At 42.9% G+C, this 19,722-nt stretch overlaps 1 protein-coding gene across 3 annotated transcripts in view; it reads left to right on the forward strand.

Moving 5' to 3' along the window:
* NDST4 (N-deacetylase and N-sulfotransferase 4) overlaps window positions 1–16,771 on the forward strand; it is a 135,609-nt gene extending 118,838 nt beyond the window's left edge. For 2 of the 3 annotated variants that reach the window (XR_014568343.1, XR_014568344.1), the window contains 7 exons: window positions 1,949–2,072; window positions 2,668–2,842; window positions 3,782–3,952; window positions 9,066–9,175; window positions 11,190–11,292; window positions 12,735–13,253; window positions 16,017–16,771. Coding sequence is in view for 1 of the 3 variants with exons in the window: in XM_083756451.1 (XP_083612577.1) it covers window positions 1,949–2,072; window positions 2,668–2,842; window positions 3,782–3,952; window positions 9,066–9,175; window positions 11,190–11,292; window positions 12,735–12,854 (803 nt within the window). In the remaining 2 variants the exon portion in view is untranslated. Of the gene's footprint in view, window positions 1–1,948; window positions 2,073–2,667; window positions 2,843–3,781; window positions 3,953–9,065; window positions 9,176–11,189; window positions 11,293–12,734; window positions 13,382–16,016 lie in introns of those variants that run through there. The other variant, XM_083756451.1, reaches the window with a different exon arrangement.
* The last annotated feature ends 2,951 nt before the right edge of the window (window positions 16,772–19,722 follow it).

Genomic DNA, 19,722 nt, shown 5'->3' on the forward strand with positions numbered 1-19,722 from the left:
ATTCCACAGGACAGGCGCCACTACCAAGAAAGCCATCTGCCTGGTTGACTTGGTTGTAAACTCAGGTTTGTTGCAACTTATTGTATAGAAAGTCCCTACCATGTTTTAAATATCCATGCAGTGCTATGGATCTGCATCTATAGATTTCAGAATTATTATTTTTATTATTATTTATTGAATTTATATAACGCCCTATATCCGCAGGTCTCAGGGAGGTTCACAGGATAAAATCAGAACAAAAACCATAAAGTACATAATCAAATTAAAACAAAAAAAAACCCAATAACACCCCCCCTCCCAAAAAAACCCCCATAGTTTAAAAGGGCATAAGATGTCAATCAAATCAACCAAAGGTCTGGTTAAAGAGGAACATTTTTGCCTGGTGCCTAAAGGTGTATAATGAAGGTGCCAGATGGACCTTGAAAACTTAGAAGTTAATGTTTCACCAACAGTGCAAAGTTAGCTGGCGATGAGCAATTGATGGATTATCACTCTTCATAAAAAACCATCATCAGCTCTGAGCCACTGCAGCTTTCCTCCCACAGAACTGCGTACAGTATTACATTCTTAAAGAAACCCCAGGAGTTCCTATCATGTAACCTAGTTTGGCAGCTAAAAGACAGCTTTTAAAATAATCTAAAACTAATTACATAAAACAGTTTTGTTTTTGTTTCTTTGGTGATGAGGGGAATCTGCTACTGTAGGAAAGTTTGAAATCAGAAATTATTTCATCTTCTGTGACCAAGCCATGAATTCTCTTAATTGGTTTCACTTCTAGAAGTCCAGTTTTGCTTGGTTGGATTTGGGCATAGGAGACTTAACAGCACAATCCTACACATGTTTACTCAGAAGTAAGTCCCACTGTATTCAATGGGCTTCAGTGGTATTCAATGAGTGTTTAGGATTGCAGACTTATACTTCAATTCTAACTGCATTTATTGGGAGTAGGTCAAACCAGTTTTTATTATTTTAGCCCAATATTTCATTTCATTTTTTATACTTTAGATACCACAACATAATTACAACATAATATGGCTGGACCTCTAAGGTTCAGATCAATCTCCAACCCCAATGTACCTGGATAGTACTTTCAGCCTAGCCTGCCTCACAGGACAGTGCAAATGAAAAGAAAAATGGATTTGTGAATATCTACCATGTGCTCTTGGCAGAGAAAGTGAACTTTTAAAAGTGAGTTTGCTTTGATAGCTGTTATTTTAGACAAAGGGACGCGGGTGGCGCTGTGGGTAAAACCTCAGTGCCTAGGACTTGCCGATCGTATGGTTGGCGGTTCGAATCCCCGCAGCGGGGTGAGCTCCCGTCTTTTGGTCCCAGCTCCTGCCCACCTAGCAGTTTGAAAGCACCCCTAAGTGCAAGTAGATAAATAGGTACCGCTTTATAGCGGGAAGGTAAACGGCGTTTCCGTGTGCTGCGCTGGTGCTGGCTCGCCAGAGCAGCTTCGTCACGCTGGCCACGTGACCCAGAAGTGTCTTCGGACAGCGCTGTCTCCCGGCCTATTAAGTGAGATGAGCACACAACCCTAGAGTCGGACAGGACTGGCCCATAAAGGCAAGGGTACCTTTACCTTTACCTATTTTAGACAAAGGGTTGAGCCACCTAATATTTCAGATGGACAGGAACATGTCAAACCAGAAAGATATCTAAAAATGAAATGAACATAAAGTAGATCATTATCGTATTGAAAAGATTTCTCAGATCTGGGATAAATTTTACTTTTAAACATATATGCATACTTCCCACTGTAGTCAGTAGGGGCCTCATTAACTCACCAGAGAGAAGGATTTAAGTAAAAAGCAATTAAAATAAACCTTTGCCAGGGTTGATATATAAAATACATATTTTTAACATACTTTCCATTACTGAGATGCTTTACATCTTACCCTTCCCTACACTATCATATAATCCTGCCTTCTGTGTTTTTTTCCCGTAGGAACAACAGCGCTTTATTTATTTCTCCTTATGCATCCTTCCATCATTAGTAATCTCCCTAGTCCAAAAACCTTTGAAGAGGTTCAGTTCTTTAATGGCAACAACTATCACAAGGGAATTGACTGGTAAGTGGAAGAAAAAACAAAACAAAGCAAATGTCCATTGTTAGCATATGCCAAACCACAAAGGAGCAATTATAGAAGTATCTGTGACATCTACATAATTTCCAGATAAGTTTTTGGTGCATAGTGCTTTGAGAATGAATAAGAAATTAGTTTGTACTGATGTGATGCTTGCCAAAATGTTGCACTTTTTTCATCTCATCTGACTTTACAGTATCAATATTTACATTCCTCATAAACAAACACAGTTGAGGAAAGAGTTAGATTTTCATTTTTATTCTGTTTATGTCCCTTTTAATTTGTTTTTAATTGCCTGTTCTCGATGTTGTATAAATTATTATCAGCAGCAATGAAAAATTCAAGTTCAGTGTGGGGAATAATGTGGAAAGGAAAGGAAAAGTAGAAGTATCATTTTGCTATTATTTTAACTGATGGGGCATCTATTTGTTCATTAGTTACCCCAATGTATATCTTTGACCGTGCTGCTTAGGCTTCGAAGTGTTGTAATGTTTACTTTGGAGTGAGAGGAAATAACTGGTTTAATGTATTTTCCCATCCCCATCAGCATTGCTGACATTGGTTTTTTACTTGCTTGCAGGTATATGAATTTTTTCCCTACTCCTTCTAACCTCACCACTGATATTGTGTTTGAGAAAAGTGCCAACTACTTCCATTCAGAAGACGCTCCCAGGCGTGCATTCTCCTTGATCCCCAAGGCAAAAATCATCACCATTCTCATCGATCCATCAGACCGGGCATATTCCTGGTATCAGGTATGGAGCTTGTGCTTGAAGAAGTGATCTAACAGTAGTGATAAGTCTAGGTCATATACACTACTTGTGGCATCATAGGAGTCATATCCTTATGTCTTACCAAAGGACCTGGTTCCTTCTCTGTTAGCACTGCCCCCATTTCACCTTATCAGAGATGGGTGGGCAGAAGAAGCCATGAGCAAATAGTTCTAGCACTACAGTCGTACCTTGGTTTTCAAACAGAATGCGTTCTGGAAGTCCATTTGACTTCTGAAATGTTTGGAAACCAAGGCACAGCTTCTGATTGGCTGCAGGAGCATCCTGCAGCCAACTGGAAGCCACGGAAGCCGCACCAGACGTTCAGCTTCCGAGGCAAAGTTCACAAACCGGAACACCTACTTCCGGGTATGCAATGTTCAAGTTCCAAGTTGTTTGTGAACTAAGCTGTTCAAAAACCAAGGTACGACTGTACTGCAGTCAAGTACAAATCAGATGTCAAATACCTAGACACAGTGTTAGATACCCACACTGGCAAGTGAATCTTTTTCACCTATGTTCCACTGCATCAGTGACCACTGGTTCCAGTGAGCCAGGTATTTCAGAATGGTTGGTGGGGAGGTGGTTTTTTTTTTTGGGGGGGGGGAGTTGCTATTATGTTATGCATTTTTATTTTGTGTTTTTATGTTGTAAACCTCCCTGTGATATTTGGATTAAGGGCAGAATAGAAATTTAGTTAATATTAATAATAATATAAATAAAAGGTTCTCACCAGCCGACACCAGTCAAAAGGAGAGCAGCAGCGTTTTGTATCCACTGTAGTTTCCAAACCGTCTTCAGGGGCATTCCGATGTAGAACTCACTACAGTGAATGACAGTGGCTAGATTGGGGAGAAAAGATTGGGAAATATCAGGCATTCCACCTGACTTGTGGTTAATTAACATTCAGTTTTCTTCAACTAGCACCAGCGTTCTCATGAGGACTCAGCTGCCCTAAAATTCAATTTCTATGAAGTGATTACTTCTGATGACTGGGCACCCAGTGACCTGAAGGCTCTACAGAAAAGATGTTTGACCCCTGGCTGGTATGCTATCCACATAGAAAGGTGGCTAACACACTTCCCCACTTCACAGGTAACTTTCCCTCTCTGCCAATAATTTCCCTGTGATAAATGATAATCATAACTTGGTAACATGTTTAATATTGTCGCATGCTTAATAATGAATTGCAATATTGTAGCTTGTTTAATAATGGATTGATAAACCTCAAGCATTCATCTTGTGGCTCATCTTAGAAGACAAAGCACTTCAGCATACACATTCATATACAAGTTCAGTTTTTAAAGAGCTGAAAAACCCATTGGTATCTAAAAACTGGGGGTTCTGCTGAGGAATTTTGAAATATTTTCCCTAGAAGGTTGCTAAAAATGAAGTACAGTGGTACCTCAGGTTAAGTACTTAATTTGTTCCAGAGTTCTGTTCTTAACCTGAAACTGTTCTTAACCTGAAGCACCACTTTAGCTAATGGGGCCTCCCACTGCCGCCGTGCCGCTGGAGCCCGATTTCTGTTCTTATCCTGAAGCAAAGTTCTTAACCTGAAGCAATATTTCTGGGTTAGTGGAGTGTGTAACCTGAAGCATATGTAACCTGAAGCATATGTAACCCGAGGTACCACTGTAAATATGTTGCTGCTGCCTAAAGTTTATTAAAAATAAATAAATTCCTCTAGCCCTGCTTTTTAATAATAATTATTTGTGTGTGAACTTGACCTTAGGAGAAGTAGGAGAGGGCCTACAGGTTTTCTTGAACTCGAGTCTGTATAGCCTATGGTTGGGGGATTATGTGTGTTGCTATTCAATAACATCTAGAAGACCACACATTCTCCTTCTCTGCCTTGAGGGTGTTGCAAATGTGCCATGGAAGGGCAAGAACCCCCTAAATTCAGCCGCAGCATGGAATTCCAGCAAATCCAATGCTGAGAAGACATCACTTTTGCTCTGCATCCCAGGACTGATAGAATTGCAGGGCTCCTCTTTCCCTCCTGCCATGACACTTTGCTTTACTGCTTTAGCCTGAGAATGTACCAGGGATGTGGGCAAGGATATGCATTCACGCAGAATCCTCCATTCTCTCCAAGCATGCCAGCTGCTCTAGAATCTTCACACTCTTAGTGCAAACTCTAATGGGTTTTATAAAGCATGTCTGGGTAAAAGCACTTAGAAAACGTCCCAGAAAATAGCCAGCTCTCCCGCTCACGAGGAGGTTCCTTAGTGAGTTCAATCAAACAGTTTTAAAAAACTCACCAGACCTTCATGCTAGTCGTGCAAAGATCTAAAGAGCACCTGGCTTGCCCGGGAACACTGGGGCTGGCAGGATTGCATGCTTGTGTTCATATGTTCAGGCAAATGCCTGAACGTGGCTTTTATCTGTGCCAAAGAACACTGGGAAATCGAAAGAGAGAGGTCTGTGATGTTTGTGTGCATGCAGAGCAGCAGTAGGCTTGAAAGGGCCAGAGGTGCCTACCTCTCTGAGCCCATGATGAGGCATGAGAACACAATTTGCAACTCAAGCCAAACACAGCCCACGCACTGTTACCAGTGGCCCACTAGGAGTTTGATCAACCTCCTCTTGTTGTAGTAAGATTGCAGCCTTGCCAACCATTGCCAGAAATGTAACACATATGCCAGCTCTAATTTTATCAGAGTGACTGCAGATCCTTCAGTCTGCTTCCTTTCTTCTAAAATGAGCCTCTTTCGCAGCTTGCCCGGTTGGTGTTACAAAGGCTAGTAACCGTAAGCACTTAGCAACTGTGCTAAAGTGCCGTTGTGGGGCACTCATAATTAATAATGTGCACTCAGAATTTCAATAATTTAAAATAAGCTCAGTCAAAAATGATATCCAGCAAGGAAACTTTAAAAGCTGTGTGCAGCTTCTTGCAACCATAGCAGCATGTTATATTTCTCATCTATATTCATAGGAGTCTATTATTATTATTATTATTATTATTATTATTATTATTATTATTATTTATTATTATTATTATTATTATTATTATTATTATTATTATTATTATCACCAGCAGTTCCAAGGGCTGGTTAGAAGAACTTAAAATTCAGAATTAAACAGTTTAAATGTTGGAGTGCTTGTAGGTAAAGGATAAAGGGACCCCTGATCATTAGATCCAGTCATGACTGACTCTGGGGTTGCGGTGCTCATCTCGCTTTATTGGCTGAGGGAGCCGGCGTACAGTTTCTGGGTCATGTGGCCAGCATGACTAAGCCGCTTCTGGTGAACCAGAGCAGCGCATGGAAACGCCGTTGACCTTCCCACTGGAGCGGTGCCTATTTATCTACTTACACTTTGACAGGGGCGCTGACTTATAAAAAATATTGGGGGGGCCCATACCGGGGTCCCGCCCCGGGAAGTTTTATAAGATCCGCTCCCGGCCCGTTGCTGCTGCTGCCGCCTGCCTCGTGGCCCCCTCGCCAGCTGAGGGAGGGAGAGAGACCGAGAAGGAGAGAGATGTGTGGTGGGCAAGGCAAGTGCCCGCCGCGCCTCGCCTCCCACCGCCCCTCGTGCCGGCCGCCCCCTCCCCTCCCTTCCCCGCACGCGCGCGCTCGCTCGCCCTCCTCACCCCAGCTCTTGGCCGTTCGCCCCAGGAACTCGCCGCTGTTGGGGTTGTAGATGAACCTCCGCCACTCGGCCATAGACTGGCTGAAGGGCTTCTCCTCCTCCTTGGCCATAGCGAGAGAGAGAGAGAGAGAGGCTGGAAAGAGAGAGGGAGCTCGGCGGTTCGCAGGCGGTTTTTCCCCTGCCGAAACAACAGCGGCTCCTCAGAACCGCTAAGTAACTCTCCCTCAGGCGCCCGGCGGGAGAGCAGAAGAGAGGAAAAGGAAAGAGGGGCTGGGCCAGTCGCACGCACCTAGCAAAACAACTCGCGCCGCCTCTTTTACTACCGTAATAATTATTTGTTTTAACTCATTACTGAATGTATTTTAAAAGGTAACTATCATCAAACAAGGAAAATAAAAAATACCAACATAATTTTGTGATTTTACAAAGCATAATATAACTACTGTATTTTTCGCTCTATAACACGCACCTGACCATAACACGCACATCGTTTTTAGAGGAGGAAAACAAGGGAAAAAAACATTCTGAATGAAACAGTGGATGTATCATTTTTGTGCTTCATGCTGTGGCCACAGACACGTGATCTGATGGTGAATTTGGGGTGACCCAATGCAAAAATCCTGAGGATCCATGTGGATCCATGTTTTGTAACCACGTTTTTGCACCATTGCAGCCCCAGGCAACAGTGGGTGCGTGATTTTGGGGGGGGGGCAGGCTGTAGCCATGGACATGCTATGTGCTCTGATGGTGAATTTGGGCTGACCCAATGCAAAAATCCTGAGGATCCATGTGGATCCATGTTTTGTAACCACGTTTTTGCACCATTGCAGCCCCAGGCAACAGTGGGTGCGTGATTTTGAGGGGGGGGCAGGCTGTAGCCATGGACATGCTATGTGCTCTGATGGTGAATTTGGGCTGACCCAATGCAAAGATCCTGAGGATCCATGTGGATCCATGTTTTGTAACCACGTTTTTGCACCATTGCAGCCCCAGGCAACAGTGGGTGCGTGATTTTGGGGGGGCAGGCTGTAGCCATGGACATGCTATGTGCTCTGATGGTGAATTTGGGCTGACCCAATGCAAAGATCCTGAGGATCCATGTGGATCCATGTTTTGTAACCACGTTTTTGCACCATTGCAGCCCCAGGCAACAGTGGGTGCGTGATTTTGGGGGGGCAGGCTGTAGCCATGGACATGCTATGTGATCTGATGGTGAATTTGGGCTGACCCAATGCAAAGATCCTGAGGATCCATGTGGATCCATGCTTTTTAACCACATTTTTGCACCACTGCAGCCCCAGGCAACAGTGGGTGCGTGATTTTTTGGGGGGCAGGCTGTAGCCATGGACATGCTATGTGATCTGATGGTGAATTTGGGCTGACCCAATGCAAAGATCCTGAGGATCCATGTGGATCCATGCTTTTTAACCACATTTTAAGTGGGGAGGGAAGGAAAAACACAGAAGGGACAAGGAGCAGGAGAGGGGTGTGCAGGGAAGCAGCTGGCTAAGAATGCAGGAGAGGGGTATAACAGGAGGAGGGAGGAAAGGAAGGCAAAAGTTTTCCCTCACCTACCCACCCAAGTCAGCCAGCTCGCGCTCTCTCTCTCTCTCTCTCTCTCCCTCCTGCACGGAGCACAGAGACACACTCTGCTTTCCCTCTGCCTGGAGGGGAGGGGCTTTCCCTGCTCTTTGTTCCGTTTGAGCAAACACAGCAAGGAAACAGAGGAGGGTGGGCAGTAAGACCCTGAGGCAGAATGCCGGAAAGCAGCCGCTTCCTCTTTTCAAGTTTCCCTTCTAGGAGAGCGCGATTTGATTTTTGACTGCTTTTTTTTGCCTCCCCTTGCACCAATTGGCTCCAGGGACCACACATTCGCTCAATAACACGCACAGACATTTCCCCTTCCTTTTTAGGAGAAAAAGTCTGTGTGTTATAGAAGGAAAAGTACGGTAATAATTTTCTTAAATTATTGGGGGGGCAGAGCCCCCCCAAACGAATTTTTGAGGGGGCTCGGGCCCCCTCAGGCCCCATGGAGTCGGCGCCTATGCACTTTGACGTGCTTTCAAACTGCTAGGTTGGCAGGAGCAGGGACCGAGCAACGGGAGCTCACCCTGTGGCGGGGACTCGAACCTCTGACTTTCTGATCAGCAAGTCCTAGGCTCTGTGGTTTAACCCACAGTACCAGCTTTTCCAAATCTGTCCAGTACCAGGTTGAAAAATTTGGAGGAGCCTGCCCCATGCCTTGAATGTTACTCCTATAGATCCATTGAGGTCTACAGCTTCATGCATGTATGCACCAAACTGAATGTGAATGTGCAGAGGTGGATATAGGACCAGTGGGTATACTGACATCATTTCTTTGTGTGTTCACTTTTCAGTATATACCTTTGGGGTGGTGGGGAAAGCATTCACACAGTTCTGTGGTCATTTGGCAAGTTTATTTTGCAAATATGTTACCTTTACAGTTTGTAAATGCATTTGTAGTGTTGTATCATAGAAAACAAAATCCAATCACATACTCATCTTTTGTCTAGGTATCTTGTAATTCATGCAACACTACCGCACACTTCATCTGAGATTTTTATTTAAACAAACAATTTATCTATCCACACAGTTGCTAATAATTGATGGACAGCAGCTAAGAAGTGACCCAGCAACCGTAATGGATGAAGTTCAAAAGTTTTTGGGAGTTTCTCCTCATTATAATTATTCAGAAGCCCTAACGTAAGTCCCCTTTACTTCCTTTTTTAAACCCTTTGGTTGTCATCCTCTGGATCTGAATTTTGCACAGGTAATTATTATATGGTTATTAGGCGAAGGTTTACACAAGAATAAAGATCTTCACCCATTGCACTATTGGGTAACAGACTGGAAACGCTCAGCATTCTGAAGTCACATTATCGTCTCGGGGGGGGGGGGGGGTTCTCATGTTTTCATGTTCAGTGGGCTCAGGATGCATACAGATGTACATAAAAATAAAGCCCAACCTGGGTTTTATAGTCTGCATCTTTGCTAACCCAAAGATTGCATGATTCTTTTTGTAAGAAAACCAAGTTCTTTTCCTTTTTAAGTCATTTGGAACCTTTTTTCATGTTCGATGTACTGCCCATGGATGGAGACTTGTTTGCTGTAACTTCTGGAAACTCTGTGAATAAAATATTCCCTCATTTGCAAAGCTAACTGTCTGTGATTTATTCTTGCCTAAGTATTTTAAAGGTTTGTTTAAAAGATGGTTGAATCCAGATGTAAATCTAAGCACGTTTCAGTGTGCTTGGTTTCCTTATAAAAAGGATCATGCTATCTTTGGATGAGCAAAGATGCAGACTATAAAATATCATTTTAGAGAGATTCAGCCCACTTGTAGTGAGCCATTGCCACATGGCTATTTGCTTGTTCCACAAAACAGAAAGAGAAAGACTGGGAGGGAGAAAACAAAAGGCTGTAGGGAGCCTGCTAAGCTCCACCTCATTGGCAACCTGAGCTCTGATTAACCCTTTCATGCACACAAGTGTGAATCAGTAACTATATTATAACAGTGGATTGTGCCCACTCTCCGCAATACCAGTGGTTATAAAATCAATGCAAGCTTCTGCAGTTTCATTGCTTAGGGCTCATCCAGAGTTGGCAGCAAAGCACACATTTCTTCTGGGCTTTTTTGACAGCTGCCTGTCCTGATTTTCCTCAGCTCCACCTTATTATTTTTCCTGTAATCAGTTATTTTTGGTGTCCTAACATGAGTAGGTGTATAATTTGTAGAATACCACTCCCTCAACCTCCCCACTTCCCCACTCCTCTTTATGGTCAGTTGAGGTGCCTAGGTACCACCACCCCTTTTTTAAAAGGGCACCATTGCACCAAATCATCTGCCTTGTTTTACTTGATTAAAGAAATAGAAAGAGTAAAAAGGAAAACGAGAGTAGTTATAGAGAATGAGGAAGGGGAAAGTAATTTGGGGTTAGATTTTAAAAAGAGAAACTTTTTAAAAGCTTGTCAAATTAGCACTGTTTCTTGGTAAAGTTATATACATTTCCTGGAAAGCATATATATTGTTTGGAGTATAAGTTCTACAGCTTTATTTCTTTCCTTGTGCATAGGTAGTGACATTGCTTCTCCTCTTGGGAAATTACTGGAAGCTAGCAAAAGTACTTTACTATGCAAAAAGGAGATTGGGAAATTGTAGATAGAAATGAATCTCCTCTCAATATATCCTTTTTAAATCAATGATTTATTTAATTTTAATTGATACCACAACTAAAATACAATTTAGGGGCTGAGGAATAGAAGTAACAGACCGAGCTGGGAGGGAAAATACTTCTCTATATCTGAAATGTGTTTTTATATGTGGGTATATTCAGGTTCATTGCTATTATCGGAACAAGCCCAAGGCAAAGAAAAAAAAATACATTTGGCAGCTAATTACTGTTATATTCCAACCAATTATTCTGCGGCCTTCCAAAACATCTGCTAAATAGTGAAAACGTTGCAAACTTTTCCAGCATTTTACATACGCTGTGACAGTATATTCAAAACTAATATATTTGGTTCATTCATTAGTATGATATTTTTTTAAAAAAAAAAATACAGTTCCTCCATCTTTGATTTGACATGTCAAATTCTTGCCCAGATTTCTTTTGCATTGGAAAGGTGAAAATGACTGCCAGAGATCTGCCATTGAGTGTTGTGAAGCTTTGGCTTTCCCCCATGTATATCTTCCATTAATTTAGGCAAACTTTTGCAGGTTTGACCCTCAGAAAGGGTTTTGGTGTCAACTACTGGAAGGAGGAAAGACAAAATGCCTGGGGAAAAGTAAAGGCCGAAAATACCCACCAATGGATCAAGAGGTACAATTTTCTTCATATATCTAAACTTTACAGCTATACTAACATTAGGTACCATTTTAATGTCTCAATGAAGAAAAAAGGGGGGTTCACTACTAGGAGCAGTACCAGCTCCAGGTTCAATTGGAGGTCTTTTGCAAGATGCCACCAAGGAGTTTCCCTTCTCTGAGTGGGTCTTCCTTCTGTTGCTGCTGCCCATTGGCTTGCCCTTTTTGTCCAGGACCAATCCACATAGCCTACCAGAGGGAGGGGGAGCAAGCAGAGGTTGCTGATCCTTCTCCTTGCTCCTGTCATTGCTCATGTGCTCAGAGAGGGAAGCCAAACATTTAGCAGAAGCAGTGAGAAGCAGTAAGACCAGAAGATCTGAGGGGATGACGATGGGCAGCTTGTAGAGGCAGGAATCTCAGCAGAGCCTTGACACTGCTAACCCTCATTGCTGGTCCTGATTGGAAACTGAATTGTGCCTTTATTGTGCAGGGCTAATAGCAGTGATTTCTGTTGAAAACTTATTATCAGAAATATAATATACTAGTGGGGTGTGCCTAGTGCTGCCCTGGATTTTTTTTTAAAAAAAATTGTGGTTTTAAAATGGATAGTGTAATTTATGAGTTTGAACCCATCACGCTAAAAAAATTGTGAAGACACAACAAAGTCTCATTTTCGTCTGCCATCTTGATTCAAAATGGTGCTTGGCATTCAAAGACTCTCACCCCCAAGTTAGGAACACTTGTGCCAAGTTTGGGCGGGCAAATGCACACCACAGTCACGTTTGGGTCTGCCATATTGAATCAAAATGGTGCCCAACATCCAAGCATTGATGTCTGCCATCCCCTCTTCAGGAACCCTCATGCCAAGTTTTTGGACGCTATATTGAGAGGCGGCCAAACTGATGCCAAACCTGGGTGAAGTCATGCCATTGGTAACGTTTTGATTCAAAATGTCACCCAGTGATGAAGTCTGCCACTCCACCTCAGGAACCCTCTAGCCAAGTTCAGTGATCAAACATTACACCTGACTTCATGTGACTTTGCTCACAAAAGCAGGCACATCCATTTTTTTGTTTAATTGCTACTGATTTATCATAATCATATGTACAAACTAACACATAGCTCTACATAAAATAGCAGAAACATACACAGAGCATATTCAGTATAAAAAATAAATTACAAGATGGAGTTACATATAGCCAAGATTTTAAGATGAATCTATATAGCCCCACAGGCACATCCATCACATGAGAAAAGCAAGACTGCCATGAATAAAATATATGAGTTATGCATGTGTTTTGATTTGTAGAACAAAGAAACAAGTTTATTAAGGGGTTGGCTGAGATCCCCCTATAGCTTTCAAGTGGCCTGAGAAAAGGGTTTTATAAGAATTATTGTTTTATGTAAATCCTATGCAGAGGACTCAGTCTGACAGTTGCTTTGTTTTCTTATTGTCAGTCTAGGGCATTCCTTTCAAACTACTACAGAGATCACAATGTGGAACTATCCAAACTGCTGCACAGACTGGGACAACCTTTGCCATCGTGGCTAAGACAAGAACTTCAGAAAGTGAGATAGCAAAGAGACACCAAAGCGCCGATGCCCTGCTTTTTTCACTCTCCCACTCTTCACGTTCCCGGTTCACGTCCGATTATTAGTGAAGGATCTCATGAATAATTCTTTCTCAAGAGCAAATTTTTAAAAGGCCACACACACACACACACACAACCAGAAAAGAGCAAAATTGTTAAATATGCACAGGCTGACAGTTATTAGTAGCCGTTTTTAGTCAGCTTCTGGGGAAAGATTCTGAGCTATGAGGCATTGTTCTTTATCCAGTCTGGGGCTCAGACTTATTCTGTTTACCAGATAGTCACAGAAACTGTATGTATGATCGATAGTCTTCATCCTATATGACAAATTACAGTCTGTCAAGACACAAGCAAAGGATGGAAACATCTCTCGGTGGATTGCGAGGTTTGTAATTTCCTTGACAAGTGCAATTTTAGTCAGCTTCTATATCCCTCCCTCCTTTGTTATTTTGGGGCTCATCTTGCAGCTAGCCCCTCCTCCCCCCCCCCAGTAAAATGAAGGCAGTTACATTCTCCAAGGGTCTGCATTCCTGTTGGTATGCTTGCTTGTTCTGTGCTGCTTGTTTTATTCCTTCTTCTTAATAATAATATAGAACACTCTTCAGTCAGTGTGTGTGTGTGTGTGTGTGTGTGTGTGTGTGTGTGTGTGTGTAGGCCAGCAGAAGCTCAAGTCTGTTGTTGTAGCATGTTTCTTAAGGAGAAGTTGCTGCTTACAAAGTTACAGCTACTATGCGGTGTCCATTATTCCACATGGTGGCCACCAGCTTGTGTATAGCATCTCGGCCTCAGGTTGACACTTTTGAGTGGTTGTAGCAATAATAACTGTCTCACCTATGTGCTGTGAGCCTTCACACAAGAAACTGGTCATGTGGCAGTGACTGCCTCATTGAGTCAGTGGTGCCGTTAGGTGATTTTAGACTCAAGACATAACAGTCTTACAAGGCCTCCCCTCTTTAGATGGCGCTGTGTCTTTCTTAATTTTCAAATATGGTAAGACAACCGCACTGCTGTGTTTGGGGGCCTCCTGCACATTCTGGGCTTTTTCCCTAAAGCCCTATCTTCCTAGTACCAGTATGTGGAGTGACTTGAAGCAACCTCCATATGATGACTTTCCCCATGAATTGCCTCCTACTGCTGGTGGAGGAAGAGGGGTGCAGGGGGAGTGCAGTGCCTCTGGCAGTGCGACCCCGGTGGGGTGCCATCACGGCTGCCCCCCCCCCCGCCTGCACTGGATGCCACACCCCCAGGATGCACATCATGCCTCTGTGGGCAGCGCGCCCCCAGGACACGCTCCAGCCCTGCCCCTGCTCTCCGCCACTGCCTCCTACATTACCAAACAAAATGCTGATTTTCTGTGACTGTCACAAGAATTTTTCGGCAAGTACCCAGATAAAACTTCAATGGGAGCTTTCGTGCTGAGTAGTAACCATGCTTCAAAATCAGTTTTAAGTGTATCGCTGAGGACTTTACATAAAGTATGTCACACATCAGGTAAGGGATAGTATCACAAAGTTGTGTTAAAGAAAGAACTGTGTTGATTAACAGGACAAAGTACATCATGGGGTATTAAAAATGATTTGCAACAGTGACTTTTCAATGGTGCCTTAAGGCTGAAAGCCTATACTCTCTTTCCTAGGAGCAAGACCCATTGAACTCAGTGAAATTTCTAAATAGATGTGTATAGAAAGGTGCTGTGTGATTTTTAACAAAGCATACCACAAATTGCTTGTGTGACCCACACCATTTCTGTTGTCCTGTTTTGATTAGACATGAAACCACTTCCTGGTATCATAGGCCTAGTCTCATGCAGTGTACTGCTTCATATTTCAAAACAAACCAAACACAAAAACAAAGAGCACCCACATAGAAAACTAGTGTGTCAGGGGAGACTAGGCTAGAACAACCCTTCTTGAAATCTAGGTTTCCATGTGCAGGGATTTATTTAGTATGGAGGATATGATGCGCTTTGAAGAGGTGAAATATACAAGCATCATTGTTGATCCAAGTTCTCACAATGCTTGAATTATGAAATGAAATAAAATATGTATCTTGGGGGAAGGAGCTAATTAACTCTACAAGACACATCTCCTGACAATTTAGACATAAAGTTGACTCATAAGTTGCATGCATTTAACTTACGCAATTGCAGCTTTCTGTGGTTGGTCGTCGGCCAGCTGACATCACACAGATTAAATGCACCGCAAGGCGGAGAGATTTAAAAGCTCTTTTTGTGCTGGGAACACCAGTCTCAGGCATGCCTTCCAGGCTTGTGTGGGCTGTTGTGTGAGAGCTTAAGAGCAATTTCCACAATAGGTTGGATCTAAGCCGTACACTTGCTAAGGAACACATTTGTGTTGGATAAACAACTGATCTTTGTCAGTGTTTGTAAAAAACAAAAAGAAGGAGGAAAAGGTTCTGACCTCCCTTTGTCTCCTCAGCCTGGTCCTTGGACCCTTGTCGGCACAAAAAGAGTCCACGAGAATATCCTTGCAGAGTTTTATTCTTAAAAGTCTTTGTGCAAAAGCGACTGAACAACTATACACACCAACACTAACCAACCAACCCAAACACCAGCAACCAAACTAACATTCACTCTGTATATACAACTTGGTGCAGACCGCTGACTCATGCTGAGCCAGCTTTTTTCGCATTAAAGAAACAGCGGCCATTTTAGCCGTGACAATCTTGTGGTGTGTAATCACTCATTTATGCTTCTGGCATCACTGAACATTGGTTCTGAGTAGAAGGAGCTGAGACTTCCTCCGGTTGACTTGGTGTCAACAGAAAAGAGTCCGCCCCATATTCATAATTTCTCTAGCCTAATAATATCCATACAATAAAATTTGCCTTCCTTGTTAAGATTCCCCAAAGGCTCTAATTTGATATCACAGTGTTTTGCAAGCTTTCTTAATATTAGCATTATTTTTCCTTACAATCTCTCACCACTTTAGTACATGCAAGCAACCTTGCAGCTGTTTTAAAAGTGTTTGTAGAGGAGTTTTGTCTTAAGGCATATCTATGCCATAGATAGCTTTAAAAGGGGGGCGAAGACGAATTAACGGAGTTTCCAGAGTAGCGATGCTGTCAAGGGTGGTGGTAATAAATGTTTCATTTAAAGAAAACATGTTTTCTTTTTCTCTGCATCCAGTGTCTCTTTCCTATGCATTTTATAAAGTGTGGACTCAAGGACTGGATGCTCCCCAACACTGCTGCATCTACAGCAACGAATAAAGATTCACAAGCGACATAAACTCTTACATCTGCCATGTTGCAAGAACTGGATTTATATAAATATATATAGAAAACATAATCACTCCCCCCCCCCCACACAAACACACTGGAAAATAATTCCAATATGTACTTTGATGTTTAATGCCTTGAAAATGGATTGTTTTCTACCGAACTGTTGCAAATCCCATTTGCCTGGATATATACTTGATGCTGGAACTAAAGGGGACAAAACTTTCAATCACCCTGGAATATTTTTTAGCTTTCTTTGTTTGTTTAGGGGGATACACCTTATTTTTTTCTTCCTCACACTTCTACAGAATAAACATTTCTGCTGCAAGATTCTGTAGATGGTCTCCCGTTGTTTCCCTTTGGATTCCTAGAAGGGCTCCTCTTATTTTCTTATGATGCCTCCAAGTGGTTGGATGCCTAAGATCATCGTGTGGCCTACTGTACAAAGGATATAGCTCTATGTGGAAGGCTGTCCTGTCCAAGTCCATTGAGGAGCAGGGACTGCAGGTAGCACCTAAGCAGCAGACGGAGTAGGCACAAAGATCACCAGGTCATAGTCTTCCCCACAATGGTGAGATGGATTGTATTTCTGTTTAAATTGTGGTATGTCATTTAAAATCTGCACCTATTCATATAAATTAGCTTATGCAATTTTTATGCAAATCAGTGTCCTATTTTGTCCTGTTTATTTTGCTGAACCGCATCCTCTTTTTTTTATGAGTGCACAAGCAACCGTCTTATCACCTGGTCCCTAAGCCCTGAAGATTAAACAGTTCAAGACGTAAAGGTTTCCACTCCATCAATAGTTTTATTCCTCCTCCTCCAGCCTCCAATTGCCTTGGCGCTTGTCCTGAAGCTGCACAGATGAATGTTTAGCAATAGTGCTGGGTCTTAAGGGCTTCTCAAATGATTGGCTCAAAGGATATCTTTTATCACATTTTTGGCCATTGGGGGAATAATCCTGCAACACCTGATTCAAAGACAGTAGCCTCACATCAAGTTCAGAAGAAATGGATGGGACACAGTGCTGCTTCTTGGCAGAGGACAGAGGTAGCTGTGCTGCTGTTTTTGACCTCTTCTTCTTTTCCTTTTATTGATGTCGTGCATCCCAGCACCTATGAGGAGGGGCACTTAGCCCATAAGTGGGGAATTCATGCATTGGAGTCACAATTGACTAGTCACAAACCGATATCCAATATCTGGAGAAGCCCCATTTCAGTTCCCTACCAAGTGGGTAGATCTGGACACTGCAGGAAATGCGGAAAGGCATTTCCCTTCTTCCTGTGTTCCCAGTTTCATGCCTGGTGTCGCACAAGGTGTGAGCTTGCATCAGCACACTGTACAATTTGCTCAAATCACTGGCTGCTGGTGGCTGTGCAAGGAAATACAAAGTACAGTAATGTCACATCACACATTGTACACATATATTCCCCACTGCAAGTGGAAAAGCAGTTGATGGTGGAGATTTTAGGTGTGTGGGGTGGGGAGACCCACCAGAGGTGAGAAAGAGTTAAGAAGTAGTTTTCCCTATCCATTTCCACATCCACACTGGTCTTCCTACTGCAGATCGCAATCTCTACAGCTGCATTTTGTTAAAAGCATGGTAAGTTTTATATGTGGGAGGGACGCGGGTGGCACAATGGTCTAAACCACTGAGCCTCTTGGGCTTGCCGATCAGAAGGTTGGCAGTTCGAATCCCCGCGACAGGATGAACTCCCGTTGCTCGGTCCCTGCTCCTGCCAACCTAGCAGTTTGAAAGTACGTCAAAGTGCAAGTAGATCAATAGGTACCACTCCAGTGGGAAGGTAAACGGCGTTTCCGTGCGCAGCTCTGGTTTGCCACATGATCCGGAAGCTGCACACCGGCTCCCTTGGCCAGTAAAGCGAGATGAGTGCCGCAACCCCAGAGTCATCCGCGACTGGACCTAACGGTCAGGGGTCCCTTTACCTTTAAGTTTTGCATGCAAGTGAACAAATGGAGTAGTTCACCCCTAACCTTTGTATCCTGAGAAAGTCACCTCTTTGAGGCTTGCTTCCAAAATTAAGGTCAGAACATGGTTCCCATCTGGAAACTGTATAACACTTCATCATGGATATGGCCAGCCATATCTAAGAGATTTCTATGGTGCTTGGAAAGCCCCATCTGAAATATTCGGAATATTTGTAACTTTCGTTATGTGAAGGAATACTTTCTCCAGCCTGCAGCCTGTACCTAGGGCTGGCAAGTCAGGATATCCGCTAATTCTTGTCTGCATTGATCCTAGCCTGGCAGTAAATATTTTCAGTGTTGAAATGGGGTGGATTCTCATAACCAACAGTCCTTGAATGGTGCTGCCAATCCTCTTAAAGTCTTCCCACTGACAATTGTGCAGGCATTAAAGGGAAATGACTGGAGGCCAAATAGCTATAGGGTCAACAAATGCTGTGGCCCCCAGTATTATCACTCATCCTCTCTGCCTCATCAGTATGGGAATATATTTAGTTACTTTCTTTACAATTATTTCTCTCTCTTTCTCTCTGCCCCCCCCCTCCCCTTGAGCTTGTGGAAATGTTAAAAGGACACTAAGTGAGTGTGCAGCCATGAAATAGTCACTCTTTGTATTCCTGTGACCTTTTCTGTTCTTACATAAAAGGCTCTACAATAGCATAAAGGATTATTACTGTTATTAGCTATTCTAAATGCAATGTTGACCATTTGCACTTCAGCCTGCTCCTTTCCTTTAGGCTGGTTGCTGCCACATCATTTGGGGAAATGAAATCAGTTGTGCCTACAGCTGGTTTTTTATTTTTTACTACGTACTTAACACCAAAGCAGTGAAGCACTTTCAAATGGAAACAATCTAGATTATTCTGATAAGCTCTTTAACCATTTCTTCTGCACAGTTATTGTAGGACAAAAGGGGGGGGGGCTGGCTTTGGTAATAATAATTATTGCCTTGAATTAAAAAACAAAAACAAAAACCAGGTTTTTCAGATTAGCCCACCAAATAAAGAGATATACATACATGCCTGGTTCATTCACAATGCAAACCCAAACCATGGCTAAGTATGGACAAACCAGGATGAGGGTACTCCGAGGAAAAATATAAGGCCCTTTCACTTCTCTCCCATGCTACCAGGAGCTAAGCCATGGTTTGGCTTAGCAATGCATCCAAACCTAGGTTCATGTTTTGTCTTGTTCCAGACAAACTCTGCACTGTAGCCACGGTTTGTTCTTGACTTAGCACTTATGTTTTTCCAGGGGGAGCTGAGTATGTTTAGCCTGGAAAAGAGGAGACTGAGAGGAGTTATGATAGCCATCTTCAAATGTCTCAAGGGCTGCCACAGAGAAGATGGAGCAAGCTTGTTTTCTCCTGCTCCAGAGGGTAGGACCAAACCAATGGCTTCAAGTCACAAGAAAGGAGATTCTGACTAAATATCAGGAAGAACTTTCTGACAGTAAGAGACGTTCAACAGTGGAACGGTCTCCCTCAGGAGGTTATGGACCACCTTCCTTGGTGGTTTTAAGCAGAGCTGGATGGCCATCTGCCATGGATGCTCTAGCTGAGATTGCTGTATTGCAGGGCATTGGACTAGATGACCCTTCCAGTCCCTTCTAACTCTACAATTCTATAA

The sequence above is a fragment of the Podarcis gaigeae genome (genome assembly GCF_964106915.1).
Source record: "Podarcis gaigeae genome assembly, chromosome: 9".
NCBI lineage: Eukaryota > Metazoa > Chordata > Lepidosauria > Squamata > Lacertidae > Podarcis > Podarcis gaigeae.